Raw genomic sequence first — 21,402 nt, 5'->3', positions numbered from 1 at the left:
TATCGTACTGAAGAAGGTTGAGACTCAATATTTTATCTAAATTTTTGTCCGTAGATGGTACCATCTGCTCCGTTACCTTGCCTTAAGCACATCTTCGGTGTGTGCAAGTTTCTGAGCGCCGAGGCATAATGTTATTCTTTTTTTTTTTGCTGGCAAAAATGCATTTAATAATACCAGTAATACAAGCAAAAAATATGTAATGCTAATTGATTGTGAACTGGTAGTCCGTCTTGCGATGAAGAGGGCTATTAAGTTTTTTTTATGTGAATTGTCGGTTTCTTGTGTTGCTGTTGTGTCGAAACAGTGTCCTAATACTCGCCTTGCTTTGTGTATATATGAATATGATGCAAATTATGGCGACAGGCAAATTATATGCGCTTGTAAGCGCTATAGAAATATGCTCCGTCATTCGGCATGTAGTTCAAATAATGAGAGCAATTTCGGTTCCTTCCTGTTCATGCAGATGCATGTAGCCAATTTAAAGTTCTGTGGGTCCTTACTTCTCATACTTTCAATGACATACGTGCATTGTACTCTACCCTCTTTCTGTAAGCCACAAGATGTGTCGCCGTCATAACAAACGTGATGGTCAAGCTCCGTGTGACCAGCCCGTGAACGTTAATTTTCGCATTGGTTTGGATCTTCTGGAATCAATGTTCGCTCATTATGTACAAATTTGAGTTGTGAATGAAAATTGCTCCTGCGGATTGACGCTTTCGCGCTGCGTGGAAGGCAGTCTTTTTCTAGTACGGGTTGCGCGACTAAAAACAAGAACGTTCAACTTTACTTGTGTTGAGTTTAGCTGACTGAGAAATAGACCTTTTCACTTCACAGCACTCGAACAAAATTAACGATTGATGATGCAATGAAGTTATTTTCTTTATACTACCCCCCCTATATATGGGGACTAGTTGAATTGCAGCCCTAAACTTAAGCACAAGTTAGGAATTTCAAAGCGACTACTTTCGCAAAATGACGAAATGTAATATGTCACCTGCGAATATCGGTAGTTAACGACGGTTTGCTATAAAATATTTTCCGTTATAATTGCTTCGCACCGGTGTGTAAGATAGCTGCCCCAGCGCTTAAAAAATATGAATGGAAGACTCTAAGTGCAACGCGGCAAAAAAAACAAGCTCTTCGTAAACACAGCACACCTCAGCGGGTTCTGCTCCGCGGTCTGGACAATGTCACCGCGCGGCCAGCGGACCGGCAAGAGAGCATGACACAACCCGCTTGCAAAGTGGGAAGGTAGGGCTTCGCGGCAAGCCTCCTCCTCCCGGTGACGCGCCCTCCCCCACTACCCTCTAACCTCATCAGTGACGTCATGGAGGCATTGTCTTGTTTATGAACTATTTCCAGTTGCATATCCGGCAACCGCCAGTAGTGGAAGTGGCGTTGCCGCAGCGTATCGGCATGGGACCAAGTATCCCCAGGGAGGTATAGGGAGTTTCTGCACCCTGGTTGTACGTCAAGCTTGAAAGTCATGTGCAACGTATCTTTATAACATTAAAACTAAGGTTATTAGCCATGATACAAGCCGGCACCGTTAAGGGTGCAAACAATACTGAGATCATATCATTGTATTGCACTTTTTTTTATTTTTGAACCTAGTAATCCGCGTATACAGTTAACTTCTTTATGCGTCGCCCTTGAGTAGTCTTGAAATAACGTGAAGCGCTTCCTCCGCCTTGGTTTGTGCAGCGAGGTGGCCGGCCCCCTGTAAAAAAGAAATGTGAACACCTTATGGTGTCCTTCTTCGCGGCATGCTTATTAACGTGCCCGCTTTCTCAGTACTGTGGGTCGATCACAATAAGACAGAAAGCCTTCCACTGACGCTCTTCGAACACCCTACAGTGATTATTAAGCGTTATATATTTCTGTCTTACGTGTTCTGCTCTGTTCTTCTGAGCAGATACTTACGTTTTGGTGGCGGCTCTGTGCATCAACTAGGGCTGTATCAGAGAGATTTCTCAATGCCGCCAATCTTGGAACTGGTCTGGCAGGCAGTTATATGCGCTTGCCAATACAGGTCAAGCTCTTTGAGCCACTACTCCAATTTTACCATTAGACCTGCTTATTAAACGTTTTCATTTAAATTACAATATAGGTCGCAGTTCAAGCTGTTTGACATTTTTTACAAGTCATCAAAATATCGCCATGGCGTGGCGAATGGATATGCCGGCGATATATGGCTACTTGCTTTGGATGACCTCCACACGTACGATCACAGCGCAATATTGTCTCGAATTTCTAGAGTTATAAAGAGATATCAAATGCATTGCTAAGGATTGAAACTGTACAGTAAATCGTCGACGTAATAAAGTCTTTTTATACGAAATGTCGCTTTGTTCGAAGATTATGGGAACCTGAATCGCAGTGCATCCCTTTTTTGAGCGAATTACACGGTGTTTAGTGACACCAGACTCCGCTTACCCTAAAGTGCGAAGCGAAGCTCCACGCAGGGCCACAAAGCGCAGCATGCGCCTTGATGCTTTGCGATTCTTCACATCAATCCGCCTCGGTTGCTTTGTGGCTATGATGTTGGGCTGCTAGGGACGAAGTCGTGGGATCGAATCCTGGCTACGGCGGTCGTATTTAAATGGGTGCGGAATGCTAAAACACCCGTGTACTTAGACTTAGGAATCCAAGGGGGTTGAAACTATTCCGGAGTCCCCCACTGCGGCGTGCCTCATAATCAGATCATGGTTTCACCACATAACACCCTATAATTTCATGAAAACTTTAATTGCAAATGATTTGCACATCACCTGAGGAGGTAAAGAGTGCTGGGAATGTCAATGCGCAATGTGGCAGCAACGTCTTATATCTGCGTGTGTGACATCATGGGCTTCAGCAGAATTTCTCCACTGCCCATGCCCCTACTATCGGGCGTGAATGTGTTTCGATACACATTGTACGAGATCTGGAAATGTTGGAGCGCAATTCCCTACCCTTACCATAGACTCTTTTTTTATATAGCATGTCGGCTTTAAACAACATACCGCATGTAACAAAGCTGATTTTATGTCCCGGCGACTTCGTTGTAACGAGTGTTCACTGTACATAGGAAAAGAAATGTGAGTGGCTGCAGGTCCCCTCTATAGTAGTGGATAACGGCCATCGTTAAACTGCTGGCAGACGCCTGTTGTACTTGCACTCGTGGCATCGGCCCCCGCCCGAGCTACGAGTAACGGGAATTTACCCTTGCTGCCAAGCTCTGGCTGCTGACATTTTTGCAATATTTTAGTGGGGGCAGGATGATAGTTGGTGGTCGTAGTAGTGAAGCGCTTAGCCTAACTATGTTATTTTAATGCAGTGGTTGGACTCGTCTTGAACAGCATAGCTAATGAAGTGTGGGCACGCCAGCTTACCTTGATTGTCACGAAGGTGACGTTTCCTTCGTAGGTCTGGTAATACCCTGCTACTTGGTCGCCAAGTTTCCAAGGCTTGTATTCGGAAAGAACCTGAAAATGAGGGTTCGAGAAGGTAGTCATTCAAAACAGGAAACTATTATGGATCGCTCAGCTGCAAGATGTTTTAACTCTAAGTCAAGAGAAGAAAAAGAACTTTTCGCAATAGTGCATACCTACGATTACCAGGAGATGTCGCGTTTTCGTTCAACAACGAACACTGCAGCTTTATTTCCGGAAATCGCGGTTATTTGGAATGCGTTGGTGCCTTTAAATAGCGCAGGTGAGGGATTTTCGACTATATATAGGTTTAATGAAGGCCATAAAGATAAAAAAGTCACGTAAAAGCCTGCTCCAACCTACAGTAAAATCATATAAATATGTCACACGCACTTAACCCTAAACCCGTGTCCAACAAACAAGTGAAACACGCTCAGTCTTCACAATAAACTCAGACAATTACGTCAAATGCCATAAAAACAGTACGGGCACTTGTTAAAAAAAAGATGTCGCATAAACGACACTGACGCATACATTCGAGTCCCATAAATACACAAAATCCAGCACAAAAAAAAGAAAACACAGAGTAATGTCATCCTGTATACACTTGCTGCCTAGCGGATGCTCCTGTCTGATATATGCGGGCTGTAACTACAAGTGAGGGAAACCACGCATTGCCAGCGCAAGCTCTCCCGTGTTTCTGTGAGAGTCATCTCATAGTTCGGAGTGTTTGCTAATGTCCACGGACGGGTGACCCTCCATGGTGGGAAAGCATTCGGGGACATCCCTTAGTAATACCGTTGAAACTCCGTTCATAAATGAGCATTAGTATTTTACACAAAAACAAGGAATTTCAGTTCCATCCGGTTTCTCGCTGTAAAGTTCACCATATCGCTGCCATAACCTGTCCATCCCCATTTTCGACTTCTGTGAACGCCTGCATCTTGTAAACCCCACCCCTTATGTAACACCCCAAAATGGGTCTTTAAGAAAAATAAAGTGATGTGATGTCCCTTTCGTCTGTCGAGTTAACATCTGAGAATACTCTGAAGGCATTAAACACCTTGCGCTTAAAGATCCCTATAAGCAATAGTTCATTTTCTTTTCAATGTTCATATTAGTTAGGCAATTAGGACGAACCCGCTTACCATTCGCCGTAGGAAAGTTCTGTGAAACAAAATATTCTCACTCCTCTCACGAGTACCACGAAGCACATGCGTATTGCTCAAATATAGAACAGGACAGTTGTAGAAAAAAAATTATTCTGGTTCAGGGGAGCGATACCCGCATCATCGCCTTTCCGTCGCAGTTGCTCTGCTGCTCAAAATAAATTAGCATTGTTGTCCCCTACGATCTCAAAATTGTATCTAAAAAAATTCACGCATAAAGAGAAATGAGTAAACAGTTCTCACCTCGTAACCAAGGCTATCGACGAAAATTTGGTTGCCGACAACATTGCAAGTCAAGTCCGTGTCTCCGTTGTAGAACAACGACTTCAATTGTTTCGAGTCTACAAGCTCTTTGACGACGTCTCGCAGTGTGATGTACTGTGTAGCGTAAAGCAGATGGTCGCTTGAGAGAGAAAAAAAAGGCACAATGCTCAGAAAAGCAAAACATGCATTCTCCAAGTCAAACTTTCTTCATATTGTATCGTAACGTGACATTAAGGCTAAGCCAGTTTCGTTAGTATGCGAGGCATAGGATTGTGAAACAAAAAAAAAAATTAAGCAGATGCAAAGCGCATGTCAGTCTCAATGTGAGGCGAGGCTTTTGTGAAGCGATGAATTAAATACTTGCATTAAACTGTTCACCTTCTGGTATACCTTTTGCGGCATGTCACTTATGTGCCTGCCCGGCAAGACGCGTGGACCCTGCCACGTCACCCACGTGACGGCGCTTTGCATTGCTTCGGGAATTGGCTGACTTTACTAGGCGAGAAACCAACCAAGAAGATGCGCCAAGCACCATGAAAGAAGAGATAAAAAGCTTCGCTCACATGAAGGAATTAGTCGTTTGAAATTTATACGGCCTCTAAAGATGCCGGTACGCCTACGGGGGTAGTAAATATGGCAATATATATATATATATATATATATATATATATATATATATATATATATATATATATATATATATATATATATATATATATATATATATATATAGAGAGAGAGAGAGAGAGAGAGAGAGAGAGAGAGGGAGTCATCATAGCCAAGTGAATTTTTATTAGTGCTGTCCTGTGTATGAGACAATTGACAAAGGAATTGCTGCAGCACGGAGCGGAACCAAATGTAAAATTTGTAACGCTCGGAAGCGTTTCCCGCAGTCAAAAGTTTAAACGGGACACTCATACAGGCGCTTTGATTTAAAGTATGAAACTTAATTACGGGCTACCGATATTATTATTGTAATTGCTCGAAGGAAACCGTTTCGCTGGAAATTAGGTCCTGATCCTGCAAGGTCGCAGAAGTCTGCTGTATTTTTCTTAGCGAAGCCTCCATAACATTGCTGATCGTGGCTGCTTCTGCTGTCTGGTCGAATAGCTCGACACAGAACGGTACACATATAACGAGTTGGTTTATGCATACGGGTACTAGTTCGACAGATGTGCAGGCGGCCGGCTCTATTCTTCACGATATTATACAATGAATCAACAAACGCTACCGTTTACGTCCTCACAGCAGCTCAGATATGGCTTCTAGTGCGTCGCTGCTTCGTTGAAGTGAATAGCTTTCTTTGGCTGTTTTTCCCGTTTGTGTGATCTGAGAAGCATGCGGCCTCAATTGCAAGCATAATAATCTCCCACCAACTCCATCTAGATCTTTGAAGGCTCACATCAGTGCCAACAGCGAGAAGTTTCCGTGTCGCAGAGACATAGATGCCGACTCGCAAGTCATTGTACCGGCCTGCCACTTCCGCCACTACGTATATTCGACAGTTAATCGCCTTAAGAATCCGTGCAAATTGGTCCTCAAAAGGGGCGTTGTCATCGCAGTCAGCTGGATTCCTTGTCGCATAAAAATTCGATGCCGTGAGATTGCCGACAAAGTATGCGCTGGAACCAACATGACACCGTGCCGCCGATGTTGCCGCCCAGCCTACGGCCTTTGAAACCCTCCGAGGTGCCATTCATTACTCTGACCTCTGCCGTGACCCTGAGAACGGACGGAGGCTCGATGCTAGCTGCCATCGATGCGAGCATGCCCGTCTTCAACCTCCAAATTCGAACTCACTGCGCCAAGGATTGTGCCGCAAGGGCCATGAACTACTGCAGCAGGTGCAAGCCGGTTTTGTCCTTACTCTTGACGTGCTAGAGATATCGCGCAGTTCAGCGATGTCCATCCTCATCAAAGATTCCGGGCAGATGCACCGCGCGAGAGTGGTCAGCCTTTCGCTACACACCATCCCACCTGCATGACGTCATCGGACCGACAGGCGATCACGTAGTCTACGACCATCATGCTCATGAACCAGCCAACCTAACCTATACACGCATTTCCAATTCGACCACTGCAGTAACCGTCGCTAGCGACGACGATTACAACCGCCCTGCTGGCGTATCAACCCCACGCAAAGCAGTGCTGAAGTCGCTGGTGGTCTTCGCCACTCAAAACTGACTAGTCCAGCGCAAATACTTACCTAGTGACTCCTCCCTCCCCCCCCCCCCCCCCCCCTCTACTCTATCAGGCTGAAGTGGCATCCATAAAATAATGCGTTACTGGCTCCCACTTTAAAGCGCACGTGCTGTGTTCGAGACCTTTGTGGTGCCCGAAGGTTCAGATGTTGCTGGTGGTGAGGCTGTGTCGCATTTCACTGTATAGGGACCTCTTTCTCCATAGCCTTTGTCTATGTTCGCGGGGGCCGTTTGTCGCCGCAGTCCGCTTCGAATTTTTTATCGAAATTCGCCGTTTTGTCTTGCCGGCTGAACACAGCTTCGCTTAGACCGAGTCCCACAGTGTGCAAGACATGCGTAGTTTTAAAATAATTATTTTTACTCCCTTTCCTTATTACAGCTTATTCCTGATAGCGCCTTCCTTCTGTGCACACCGGCCTCGCTTTGCGCTATGTAGAGAGCTTTAACCCGCTATGACAATGCATGGGACATACATGGGTCCAACAGCAACCGCGAGACACGAATGTTAGGCTCGACGTTGAAGTATAATTCGACATAACGTTTTAGAAGGCAACATGAATGGGAGAACTCACCTGCACGGTGTCCAGAGCATCGGTGAATCTGCGTTATGCAAAGCTTTGCGCACCTGAGGTTGATTCAGATAGGTGGCCACGTCGTCGAAAGTCACGCATGGTGGGTTTGAGTTGAGGTTTGCCTGACGAGGAAAGACGATATAGAATACTTTATTTCGAGCTTTCCTTGCTGAAATTATTTTAGCAAGGATGAACGGTCCCTTCACAGGGAAAGAAACCCCGCCCCGATCGGCAGAGAGTTACGCGAAGCAGGGGCATTCAAGATGACATCAAGTTGCGCATGATTCTCGTAACTTCTAGAATATTGTAAATCTTCTAAAGATACCTTCGTCTTCGTGACGCCTGTCGATACGGCAATGATCAGAGTTCCGTGCACTGCGAATACAGTGGTCGTTGTCACGCTGTTACCAAGTTTGCACCAAACAGATTATACTCTGGGCACTGAAAGATGCTGTAGCTCCATGATGAACGTCCGTCAAACATTCCATTTATCTGCACTAAACTAAACAGCTTATGCGCTCTTCTAAGTGTACATACCTTTTGAAGGGATACCGTAGCATGCAGTATGATACGGTGAGAAACAACCTGACTAAATTCTGTAGCTAGTCATGTTGCAGTATGTTGTACGAGTACCTACAGTATTTTGACGTCGTATGAGTCAAATTGAGCTGCGGCGCTGCTATATAGGCGCATTGCTTATGTCTAACGAATGGTCATGTCCTCACATGTTTAGCTGCGGGGCAGCCAGGCAACCGTAGTGACTCGTATATGTCACGACCCTTGTTCCATATGCTTTACGTAACTCATTATTGAAAGCAGAGCATCCCTGACAACTCAAGGCGACGGACGTCACAGTTGACCTAGCAATCACTACACAAATGCTAAAAAGTACGGAGGCGTGAATATTCTGAGTCTTGAGTGAGAATGGAATAGTGTTACTATTAGACTCGTAAGAAATTCGAAAATTCACGGTTTGAAATTGTCAAATGTCTGTTTCTCGTGAATTATAACCAATGACTACGTCACCAAACTCCGCAAGGAGGAAGTGTGATACAAGTGGCAACCTTTCTGAAGGATACTTCTGCTGCAACAAGGCCCCGATCGCAGCGCACATGCACCAGCAACTCAGCGAAAGCGTGGATTAAGCAGAAGCCTCTGCCAGGCCACATGGCCTTTAGCTTCTGCTTCCTTTCTATTGTAAACTGGAGAAATAAATCCAAATCCAAATTCAAAATACCTTCTGGCCAATAATTTCAGTTATTCGAGCATGGCATTAGCTCCCATTTCGGCCGGTTACGAATTTGGCGTCTGCAAACGAACAGCAGCGCACATTGGTCTGCTCAGATTCTCCGTGGACTAAGGCTCTCAGGTTTCGGTTATTGATTCAGAACAGCGTCACTCACCGGTTCTTTCACGTTGAGGCTTCGCAGCATGAGCTGCCGAGCCCTGTGATGCGGCGTTATCATCCCCAAGTCTCGCCTTTCACGTTCGACGCTCAACTCTCTGTCAAGGTTAGGATGAAACCCGACGCATGTGTCATAAAGGTCGTAACTGTTGAGGCCTCTCTCTATGATCAAGTGTGCCGCGACCTCCACCTGAGCAACAGAGGAAGTTTACATAGTGAGGGTGATCAGTCTGACTTCCGTTAAGCGGTGAAGTCATTTAATTCCCTGTGCTTGCTTCATTCATCCTGGCATGCAATACTTCGAAATTTATACATACGTCATGATAAATTAAATATGTGTGTTCAAGTGCTAGGCAACGCCCCTCGAAGAAGCAACAAGCATGTAGAATACTTAATATACACAGCAGAAGAACGCATTAGAAATTTTGAATGTTCGGTTGCTTTTGCTGATCCTACAAGTGAGGGGTCTCTGCCTGAATACGTCAGGCATTATGTACAATCTTGAATGTTTACCATGCATTATAATAAAAGTTCATGCATTTGCAGAAAATCTGCTTTACACAAAAAAATTCTGTGGGGTAGAACGAAGAATGTCAACCTAGCACTTGAACACATGCTGCCGAAGGCAGCAATCAAGACTTCTATCTTATAACTCTTTCCTCAAAACTGTCGCACTTTAGTAAATATCGCCGCACGGGTCCATTCAGAAGTGCTTCCGGATTATGCGACATTTCGAACATCGTCGGTTTGACGAACTGAAATTTGTAGACGCAGCGCCTGAATATAATAATAATAGTCTTGGTGCCTTGGCTTCATTTTCTCGATATACAAGGACTATAAGGGCCAGACAATGAAATCTTCCTTGCCTCAGTAAGGAAGCCTTCATTGCAGTGAGGCTACCTTATGTCACTCTGAAAGCTTCCTTACTGAGGGGCCCTCGGTGAAGGCTTCCTTGGTGCTTCCTCAGCATAAGGTAGCTCCAAAGCTACCTTCATGCGTCCTTACGCCGCTCCTGGCCCTGAACGAGCGCTTCACCTCACTGCTTAACCACGTGGCATTCGCTTGCGCATGCGCACTGTTGCCCACCTGCGGAGAAGCGCGAGCATGGTACGTCTTGCCAGGCATGTTCGTTTCAGTCACGCGTGCGGCATGAAAGCATTGCTAGGCGTTGCTAGGCGTTGCAAGATGCCGGCGTGCCAGCGTTGCTGGAGCACATCAAGTTTTGCACTGTAATGCGCAACGTTTTTTTAACTTTAGTAAACAAAACTAGAAGAAAGCGTCCACGCTTCTCTATATTAGCTCATCAACTTGAAGATTGTGCGACGATACAACCTTTTTTATTGAATAGTGGTGTTCTGGTGTTCGCCTAAAGCTTTTAAGAGATAATCTCGAACCCAGGCACGGCGGCAACCGCTCCTTAAGTGAGGGCGGGTGAAGGGAGCTTTCAGAGTACGCTTGCTTCCTCCATCGGTCCTTCGCTGTAAGGAGGCCTCACGTAACGTTAGGAAGCGCTCGAAGGAAAGGAACGTTTCATTGTTTGGGCCTAAGTGGGGCTATTAATGAAACATGCTTACAAGAAGGAAGCTTTCCACGACGCCATGTCCACGCACAGATACGTGCGCACAAAAGGGTCATGACGCCGGCACAAATGCGTCCACGCATACGCAAGTGCGGACTTTCGATGCCGAGCTCTACGGTGTAGAACACCACTACGTCTGTTAAAAAATTTAAGAAATCTATACACGTACTGCAGTGGCGCAATCCACAGATATGAAAGGCGGCTCGACGAAGCTGCATGTATCTTCAGAGGCGCTGCCGTTGCAGCACGAAGACAACAGCTGGCTCCACAACCTGTTACGCAGCGAAACAAGTTACAAAAAATGTCCTTTAAGATGTGCACACTTTCGTACATCATCTCAGGCAAACTATAGCTGCATACGTGCGGCACTAATCTGACATTTCCAATACGCTACATGCGTACATGTATGAGCATGGACTCATGCCACCTGGGCATCCCGCGCTGCACAGGTGCTTTTAACATTTCTGCGAGTCGCTGGTCTCAACGAGATGCGTTAATTATTTGCGTGTGTATTACTTGCGTGTTAAATGTCGCAAAGATGGTGTGCATGATTTTATTGATGGTTGCGTGCAGTTGCAGTAGCATGTTAAGTGTGCTCCAGTGCAAACCCCTTCAATTTACAATAAACGTACTCTCTATCTCTTTTTCGTGCGAATTATGAGAAGAACCATGAATCTCTAAACAACCCGTAGTGTCTGGTTTCGAACCTGACATGTTCCTTTGTAGCTGATACCTTTCCCGTCGAACATGTGGCCTTATTGAAGACATTAAGCCACTAAGACCTCATCAAAACAGCCTGCTTTCATACTTCTACGGGAGGGGGGGGGGGGGGTACAGTCTGCATAGGAAAAGCACCAAAAGCGCTAATCGCATCTGACACTATGCTGCCGAAAACGTGCCCTTGGGCCCTATTATGTAATGATGCTTTAAATTTTCCATTCTCTTCCCCTCTGTCATTGGCTGGCACAACGCCAAATCTTCGATTAAACTAATATCGACCACTTACTGCGGTGGTTGAGAAGGAGCGAATAGAACCTAGACAAAAAAAAAACCTGATTTAAGAAAGCCCCTGTATTCCACTTCCATTCGTAGACCTCATTTGAACAGACTCTAGGACTACCAGAATCTGCATTTGCTGAAGTTTCCCTGAACGATGAAGACGCCTGGTTTTTTGCAAATAATTCTTACGACTTAGCTGGGGCGCCTCTCTTATCCGAAACGAAGAAAGAATAATAAATACTTTACAGATGGCTCACTTGATCTCAATGGAAAAATCTATTTATCTATTTATAGTCGATATTCAATTGATACTTAGTATGTTACTCCAAGGAACAGATAACTGAATTAAAACAAAAGAAACGCATAAATCGGGCTTTGTTAAAGTGGCATGCGGCATGTGCTGGTTTGCAAGCAATTTCGGCTCCAGGTTATATCTATTTAACTATTTCGGACGGAAATAGACAGGCAAAGAAATCTGTTGCTATCTAATGACGCCGACAAACAACATGCAAACATTTTCGCATATTCCATTGGCTCCCGCCGCGCTCCGGCTCATGATGGCGATGCCTATACCGTCAATCGAGGAAAAAAAACCTGCCCGAGCCGAACATCCAGTTTCTCCAGTGAGCAATCGGAGGAGCCACGTGATCGAGATGTTCTGTCGTATCTCGGACGTGCTCCCATCTCGAAGATGAGGGCGCGCCTCCTCGTTCTATTATGTACGAACGCGAGCGCTTTCATTATTATTATTATTTGTTTTGAACACATATGCACATATATACAGTTAACAGGAAAGGGAAAGCGAGGAGCAGGCTGGCAACTGCCACCGGAAGGGGCACAACGCCTGCCTACTCTTCTGAAGGGAGGTGACAGCAACACAGAAATGGAAGATATGAAGCAAGGGAGGAAAGAGGAAAGGAAGAGCAACAGGACAAATCTAAAGACTAAAGTAGAACACAGTACACTAGCACGTTGTTCCGCCGAGTTTCGACTCTGCAGCCGGAATTAAAGTGACGCCGCATCGAACAGCCTCCACAATTATCAATCACATCCATGGCTAGCTTGCTATGCGGCTAATTGTGCTCTCCACGATGAGACGCCAAGTATAGCTGCACGCAATCACCGTTTCACTGGCAGTCGGTTCACAATATAGACTACAAGGTGTTTGAACCCGCCACCTCCCATCTTCGAAGGAAGAAGCGTTAGGACACAGTACAGATCACACACAGTAGGGCCGGTCACTGAAGGTCTCGCTACTACAGAATGTTGAACGTTCACGCTACAAACGTGAACCTAAGTTAGTTAGCTCTAGAAAGGTTAGTAGGGTGCGATGGGCCTGATCACGTTTAGATGCACAACCACTGGGGTATAAGCATTCCTCGACCCGAATATATTCCATGCACTCGATTTCAAATGTATACACAAAACCACGAGCGTGCTATAGAGTGCTCGAAAGTACCAGTCGAATGCATGTCTTCGAGAAGACAGGTAATCGAGTCGACAAGGATTTGGGATTTTGAAAAGAAGGCGTAAGTAACACCACCGCAGTCGAGAGCGGATAGACACAGACGAACTGACAGAGGCCATTCATGTACGACAAAAAAAAACGCATACGATCTTTCCCAATGTTTACGTAAATAACTAGGCACGTGGTTCAATTTGTCGCATTCGTTATGCGCTCTGAGAAAGTTGTCAGGACGAGAAACGAGGGTTACTCAGCGCCGGACTACTCACTGTGTGTCCAGTATACCATGGTACTGCCCGAATAGGAGGAGGGAGTTCCCATTAGAGCGAAAGTCAAGCGCCCCGTTTCCGATGGCGTATCCCTGAAAAAAAGGTTCAAATAAGCATCTCGATCCTGCATAGTACAAGTGCGTTGCGTATATTTCATTATAAATGAATGGATCATAATGTACTTGGTAACAACACGTTAGCGGGCTAGTTGGTTTGAGTAGTCTGTTTCTTTCTACGTCCTCGTTCAGTCGCGCTTACACACTCTATCACAGTGAACGTTGCATGTGACGAACAGTGGTGACGAACCTATATGATGGAGGAACCATTTGTTTATTTTTTTTTAACTTCGCATACCTATTCCAACATTTAAAAAAGTCACATTCAAAGCACGCTCTCGGTGGAATCAATGGACTTGTCTTGCCGCTTTATCTTTTCGTCCCCAACCGTTCACCAGGTAATGCAAAGTGATCACCCTCAGTGGTACCGTCGATTTATCCCTTATCATGCACACACCTTCTTTCAGACTTGTGAAAAAGAAATCACAAGGTGCAAAATACGGGAAGTAAAAAAGGCTGACGGAAGCTAACCTTGTCACGCAATTTTTTGGTGCGGAAGTGACGCGCACGCTCTGCGCCGTGTGGGCGGAAGTACGTATCACTTCCGGACAGAGATGGAATGAGAGATTGGAGCATTTTTCGTCTAAGTGCATTCGCGGCACCGCTCGGGCACCTCGACGTAATATAGCTGACTGACTATGTTACCTTGTGGTACATACCTAAAACAAGCCATTTCACATAAACTAAGTTTTTCGCGAGAAAGGATAACTTGACGCACACAAGCTTTTCTGTGACCTCCACCATTGCGAAACCGATGCAAATTGTGAGAAAGGCTTGATGGAGAGCAGTGCATTGAGAAGACGAAATTTCACACGCGGACGTGGTGCCTGGTCAGTTGATGGGGCTGATAGTTGATAACTAATTATGCGCTGACGTATGCCGCTTCCCTCTTAAAGGTGACGTGTGTCTCATAAATATAATTCGCTGTTCTTCACATTCAAGTAAAACCAATCAAATCAGTTTACAGCACTCGTATCTTAAGGATAACGGTAAATGTACGCTGTCCGCCAGTAATTACTAAAAATGCCTCTGCAACAATGTTACGATAGGCAGCACCGACAACGACCACTCCCAACATCGCAAAACACATATAACCTATCCTGTAACAAGAACCAGTGCTTGCATGTCTGAGGAGTGTATCAGATAGAAATTTTGTATAGAGTGCTGCCAGAGAGGAAATAAATAAAGGGCGTTTTTTTTCTTTCTGTCGAGACTATGAAAGACTGAAGGAGGAAATGCCTTCAGCTTGATTCCCTTGTGATCTTTGAGCAGGCGGGATGCCAACATGGCGACGTAGGTGGCAGCGCTTCCCTTGCCAGAGAGGTAGAAATCGTTCGCCTTCAAGCTGCCGAACTTATTGAAGAAATCTTCGAGGGCCCCTTGTATGTCGTCAACAGTGGAGTCATCGTTGCTTGTGTAGTTGCGCACGAGGTCGTAGGAGAAGCCGACAGATGCGGGCGCCTCCAAGTACAGCACGTTGGCAAGCTGCAAAGAATGCAAGTTTTGGTTACACTCCACGGGGCATGTGACTTTAAACATATACAAAGTTACAGTGCTAAGCTGTATACGTACATCTCTCCTTTCACTGCTCGCCGTCATTTCTTAAGTTGTACTGGGGCTCATACTGCATGACAAGTGGGAAATTTTGAGCTTCCCGCTATATACCTGACTAATATTTTTGTGAATTTAGTTCACTGGTGACTTCTTCAGTGTGATTTTCTTGCAAATTCTGCACATTCCGCCCAGCTTGCTTCAGACGTTACGTATTCAGACGATTCCTTATATTTGAAGATAGGAGATGAGTGATTAGAGCTCATTACTTAAGGTAGAGTTTGGGCAGGGTCAACTGAAACTTAGGAACCATCTGTGGGTGTTTTTATTTTTCGCAGAGCAAGATCTCAATTTGCGGAGAGATGGAACTAACTGTGGTCTTTTCCTTTTGATTTTGAGTCCGAGTTACGGCGTTGATAAAATGATTTTGCGAGGCGACATATTCCACATTAATTTTCTCATGTAAAGATTTGTTTCAATTTTTTTCTCTACATTTATAAAACCTGCAATTTTTTTCTCCGTCCATTTTTCGTTTCTTCCTTTCGAAGCGCCAATCATTACGAAAATGACGAGGAGCTTTCATACCTCTCGAGTGACGTTGTGGGTGCGCGGAATAATTTCACCCCATGCTCTGTGCTACACATTTGTTAATGCATAAGGCTCATCGGCCCATTTAGCATAACTTTGTATTTTCTTTGTGGGCTCTGTTTTTTGTTGCACTAGTTGTAGCTGAAGTAAAACTTGTGAATATCTTTCCCCTTTGAGCTTCGCCTCTCCCTTCTGACCCCATTCTAAAATAGCAACAATGATTCGGAAGAAACGAACTCCTGCATAAGCCATTACGAAATTAGGCCACGGGGCTCCGCTGCTAACGTGTCTCACCTTGTTCCAGCTGTACGGGTTCGCGACGAGACTTTTTCCTCCGTCGGCGACACGAAACGGACCGTGTTCTTTGAACATGCTGACCATGGCGCTGCATCCCGGACCAGCGTCCAGCCACAGCAGGAGAGGGTCCTTCTCGGGCGTCCCTTGGCTCGCCACGAACCTTAAGAATGTGAGCGAGGCTTTGTAGCGGGTTACCTTCTCATTGCACTGGCGAAGAACGGCGCCAGTTTTCGAAGGTGTAGACATTGAAAGAAGCGGTCGCGATAAACGGCTCCAGAGAGCGCGAGCGCTCGAAAGCACGTACTTGCACCAATTCTCGCATAAAATGCAGGTGCTCTCACACGAGAGCTTTGTGGAGTCGGGTGGTTTGGAAGCCGTGGTCGGTTGTGAAACTGTGTCGCGTTCATCGACGGAGTCATCTCTGCGCACCTCTTCTCGATCTGCATCGTTTTGCCTTGCCGGTTTGGCAAGAGCTTACTTTTGCTTACACCGATTCCCACGGTGCGTTTGAACTGCGTGATTTTTCTCAGTGGGGTTGATCTTTTCGAAAGAATACGTGGTCTGCGATAGACGTGGAAGTGGAGAGCACGCGTTTAATTTTTACCATCTGGAGTCTTTTTTTTTCTTTTTTAGCTCTGCCAACCCTTCTGTCGCAGTGCATGGGCACCGAATTCTACCACCAGGAAACAGCCTTGATTGGAGCTAGGTGCCTTGAGCTTAGAGCAATGCCACTTTCAGGCGAATATCTTTAGACCAAACGAAATTAGGGTTCTGTTATACTTTTTGTGACAAGTGTATCGAAAGGCTTGATTTAATTTGATGCTTTTGCTTATGTGCCAGTGGCTCGTGTAATATTTGTAGTTTGCGCAAGAAGTATTGTCTTTGTTGCGAGAGAGCTAGTTCAGATAAATTGTGCAATAACGTGTCCTTCTAGGCATTTTACGCGATTTCGCAGCCTTGTACGGAAACATTCGTTCTTAAACGGATTCCTTTTCACGCTGTTTCCACGTTTGAATGTTCCAAACAATGTGAATTTCGTGCACTGCCTTTTCAAGCACCGATAAGAAAATGTTTTGCCTAAGGTTTTTTTAAATTTTCACGTTTACGCTTGTCAAGTTTGCGCCACGCCCAGACACGCGTGTTCGTTTTGTTTTTATCAGCTCTTACCAGTAGAACATTTTTCTCGTCGCTCCCGCATTCAAAAATCCCGAGTAGTGCTTGAAGTTAGGCTGTTCAGCCAGACCCGGAAGGAAGAGAATTTCGTCTTCAGGCGGTCCTTGCGAGTACGCCACTAAGGCTGTTGCCAAAGCAGCGCAAGCCAGCGCCCAGAGTTCCATTGCTGCAAAATAAAGGAGGTCGGGGGCATGGCAAAACGAAAAACATAAAACCAATACGTTAATATAACTACCTTCCTATTCACGCTCAACCACGGCAATACACTATGGGTAAACTATGAACCCCAACCATAAATTATATATAATGCATGTTTAAGAAGTGATACCGAGCCGTACGATTCTGCGAAGGTGGATTCTCTGTGCTGTACTTTTCCACGATTCATGTTATTCAAACAAAAAATAAAAGTGGAGATTAAGACATTGCAAGTGCTTGCTAAACATTGTTTATTCGGTGCACGGAGTATACTTACAGACGACTGATGATATATACCATGCTTCGAAAAAGCAGGATTTATTTATTGTTGGTCCTGTCTCGGTGTATCCAAGTTTCCCCTCCTTCGGCACTTAAACACTTCTTATACCAAGGCTTCGTGTAACAGCCATTTGCATTACAAAGAGTGCCCGAGACAGAAATGCCGTAGCGGAAAATAATTGGCATGTTAAAAAGCCATCAACGCTAATTAACAAATTCATGTGGTTGTTGTGGCCCCGTGGCGTTGCTTTTCGTGAAATTTCGCTAGCGTCCACACGTGTTACAGCAGCACGCTGCGATTCAGTAAGTCTCCCAGTACCGGATCCGCCTGAAGCCAACGATGTTTTCCTCCTTGAGGTTACGTTTGTTCGTCGCATCTTTTAGGCGTTGTTTTAGGCTCCACGTAAAGTGTTTTGAAAGTGACGGTGCGATTATTTCACCTTTGCCGTTATTAGCTAAAAAAGTCTTAAACATCGTAACTTCTCTATATTCCATGGACTTTGACATTTGCAGGTAGGATTGATATTTCGGCAAGAAAAGCATGACTACAATTGTTTACCTTTTTCTGCCTCTGTGATGCACAATCATGCTCTGTGCAATCGGCGTCAAGAACTCAGAAACCGTAGGACCCCAGAAAACAGCCGAATATTTCCCCAGCCTTCGTACCTAGGAATTTTAGACATTGCCACCGCAGCCATCTGTCGAACTTCACCGTAATGTATCAGCGTAACTCAATGGACATCATTATTGAAATTGATATTTCAGAAGACTTCCTGGATTGCAGCCCCCACGCAGTCAGCAAAGTCGAGAGGGTACGGCCTTCTACTGACATGGGTACTTGCGACACTTATTCCTAACTTTCCTGCTTTGTCGCAGCGGTGTGTCAATCGTGGCGAAAAGTGTTACATTGGAGCAACGTTGCTACGACAAATTGCCGTGAATAGTCGAATGCATGGGCAATGTCCAAAATTGCTGGACGCGAGGAAGCTGGTACTCGTATTTGTAGCATCTGTCATATTTATTTATTTATTGAACATACCTTACAGGCCCCTTGACAGGGCATTGAGTAAGGGAGGTAATAAAAAAAGTACGAAGTAACTTGTCGGTGTATAACGTACGGCTCAAATTTGCAGTTTAACATAAAGGAGAGGAATCGATGATAATGTGGTATGACGGCAAGTAGAAGGTTGGGCGGGAAAAAGGATGACACGAAGAGAGAAAAGAAGTATTGGCTGGCATTCTACATAAGGCAAAACTGGATACAAGAACTTTAAAGTATACCGATTACAATGACAGCAGTAACAAGAAAAGAAACTGCAACCAAATACTGACAAATAAGCGGAATCTAGGCGCATGAACAGTTGGCAGGGTTTAAAAATACGCGCAATGGTAGGGCATGATAAAAACGCAGGGACTAATGGCGTGCACAGTAAAAACATTTATCAACATAAGGAATGCAGTCGGGCACAAAGTGGTATACTGAAAAAAAAAAACACTTGCTGTGGTACAAAAAAATGACGGATATCTTTGGTCTTAAAGCTGTCAAAATAACAAATAAATAAATACATGGGTGGTATACAAAACATGGCACCGGAAGTAATATAAAACTGGAAATACTAGTGGCAAGTTTTTATTGCGAAAAGAAAGAGTGCAGGAGTTGACGGAAATTATCGTGGTCTCGTTCGGATGCAATGTTGTCTGGAAGACCATTCCACAAACAAATATGTACCACTCTTTACATTAATTTTTTTTAGATGGCGTTGTTCGCCTTTCTATGTGTATATAAGGAAGAGATAGATGGACGTGCGCGTCAAAACGCAGTGTCTAAGTAGCTAATTAAGAAAATAGTCATTTAAGTTTTATTATTATTGACTCAATGCGCATATAGCAGTTGCAAAATTTAAGCAGCGGGGTAGTGACGTCATCTGGCTTGCTTAGCACAAATAGTAAGTCTAGCACTACTCTCAAGATACGCAGCCTTCAATTCTGCCTTGAAGTTCGTAACACTTACTACATGCAGTCTCTGCCCTTCGTTATATTACAGTACACTCTATAGTTGCAGATAGACAGTTAACTACGCCAGAGCAGGTGTGCGTCCAAATCTGTGACGTCACAGAGAGCTGGTGCGGGAACTTAAACACAGCGTCGCCACTTGTCGTTGCTTTTTGCCTCTGTTGTACCTTGTCGAGCTTCTACTCAATGTTTTGAGTGCTTTTTTTTTTTGCATTGTAGAATTGTAATTGACAGCGTAAACACAAGCATAACTTTCTCTTCCGTGTCCTTTTAAATACCTTTACGACAGACACTAGTTGTAGTGCAACATTTTCACCATGTTTCCAGAAAAAGTACACAAATTCGTAGTGACTCTGAAAGAACGTTCAGACGAAGAAAACGGGCACTTACTCAACTCCTGCTTTCCCGCGATTCGCTGTAACTGTGCCGAGGCCGGCGCTCCTCCACCGATGATGTTTCGATTGCAAAATGCGTGCGCCTTATCGGCAATGACAGAAACACTCGCGAGTTTCTTTTGTTCCACCGCTGTAATCTCGATCGCATTACACATAATCTTCTACCACAGGATACGGTGTGTGGGTGAAGAAGATAGTGTGCGTTCACCGTATCAGCAGCATTCAGACAGAAGGGAGCCTGATTACAAATTGTATTCGTTTATGGTTTGAAACTACCGGATATGCAGTATATATATATATATATATATATATATATATATATATATATATATATATATATATATATATATATATATATAAATTATGGGGTTTTACGTGCCAAAACCACTTTCTGATTATGAGGCACGCCATAGTGGAGGACTCCGGAAATGTTCTTTAACGTGCACCTAAATCTAAGTACACGGGTGTTTTCGCATTTCGCCCCCATCGAAATGCGGCCGCTGCGGCCGGGATTCGATCCCGCGACCTCGTGCTCAGCAGCCTAACAAGCCACTGAGCAGCCACGGCGGGTATATATATATATATATATATATATATATATATATATATATATATATATATATATATATATATATATATATGTTTATACACGTGCTTGCGCGTTTTTTTACTGCACACAATAATTAGAAATTGCCTGTGGCAGAGAGCAAAAATCTAATACTTTTGCACAATTAATATTTGCACAATTGAATTACGTAATTGAATCACACATATTATTTGCGTAAGTATTTTCTGAACTAGTTGCATTGAGGCGGATGGTATTTTACCAATTCTAAATGGGGTGCATGCGAGGCATATTCACTTGGAAATAATCCTGAAAATGGCATCGATTCCAAGCTATGCGAACTTCAAACGTGTAGTAAAAATGCACTGTTGTTCATAAAACTGTTATCAAAATGCGCTTCTATGATAGCCATAACCGGGCGAGTTGGGAAAGAATGACACATGAAAGTAGCAAAAAAGTAACTGGAACGCCGATGTATTTCATCGCACACTTTCGAAATGACTATCTAAAACGGCAACGTGCCATACTGTGAATTCATTCCAAGTGAATATGCCTTGCTAACTCATTGAATGCAATTCACAATTGCGATATGTGGCCCATATTATTTTGTCAAAACTGAATTAATAAAATTCTAATGTTTGATTATTCATTTAGTTTTCTTGGTGATGTAATGTTTGCCTCTTCGAGTAATCCAGCTAAAGGAATATAACCGTGCTATTTGCTACAGGCAATTTTTTTCATTCTACATATTCTAAAACAAGTACACCTGGCTATTTGACAACGTTACGTGGCGAACAAGGGGAAGCTACAGGGCTTCAACTGCTGCACATACTTTATAGCGGAACGTAACCCGGCACAATTTGACAACGCTCTCCATTTTGATGCCTTAGAGCA

The 21,402-nt window shown here is 44.4% G+C and overlaps 1 protein-coding gene across 1 annotated transcript; it reads right to left on the bottom strand.

The window, feature by feature from the left end:
* Window positions 1–1,573: 1,573 nt before the first annotated feature.
* LOC135911920 (lysosomal protective protein-like) lies at window positions 1,574–20,017 on the bottom strand. The gene is made up of 11 exons (XM_065444265.1): window positions 19,939–20,017; window positions 17,056–17,227; window positions 15,886–16,048; window positions 14,692–14,937; window positions 13,337–13,428; window positions 10,773–10,875; window positions 9,023–9,214; window positions 7,620–7,741; window positions 4,826–4,985; window positions 3,375–3,467; window positions 1,574–1,720 (listed from the first exon to the last, which is right to left on the bottom strand). The coding sequence occupies exons 2-11, from the start codon at window positions 17,223–17,225 to the stop codon at window positions 1,640–1,642; spliced, it is 1,422 nt and encodes a 473-aa protein (XP_065300337.1). The 5' UTR covers window positions 17,226–17,227; window positions 19,939–20,017; the 3' UTR covers window positions 1,574–1,639.
* Between the last annotated feature and the right edge of the window lie 1,385 nt (window positions 20,018–21,402).

The sequence above is a fragment of the Dermacentor albipictus genome, chromosome 9, assembly GCF_038994185.2.
Source record: "Dermacentor albipictus isolate Rhodes 1998 colony chromosome 9, USDA_Dalb.pri_finalv2, whole genome shotgun sequence".
Classification (NCBI taxonomy): Eukaryota; Metazoa; Arthropoda; class Arachnida; order Ixodida; family Ixodidae; genus Dermacentor; species Dermacentor albipictus.
The sequence above is the reverse complement of the archived record's forward strand: the minus strand, read 5'-3'. Positions and strand labels throughout refer to the sequence as shown.

Coding starts and splice junctions, on each gene's coding strand:
- LOC135911920 (XM_065444265.1), bottom strand. CDS start 17,225: ATGGAACTCTGGGCGCTGGCTTGCGCTGCTTTGGCAACAGCCTTAGTG. Junction 7,742..9,022: donor GCCTCAACGTGAAAGAACCG/GTGAGTGACGCT, acceptor TTTCCTCGTCAG/GCAAACCTCAACTCAAACCC. Junction 3,468..4,825: donor TCGATAGCCTTGGTTACGAG/GTGAGAACTGTT, acceptor CCTCATTTTCAG/GTTCTTTCCGAATACAAGCC.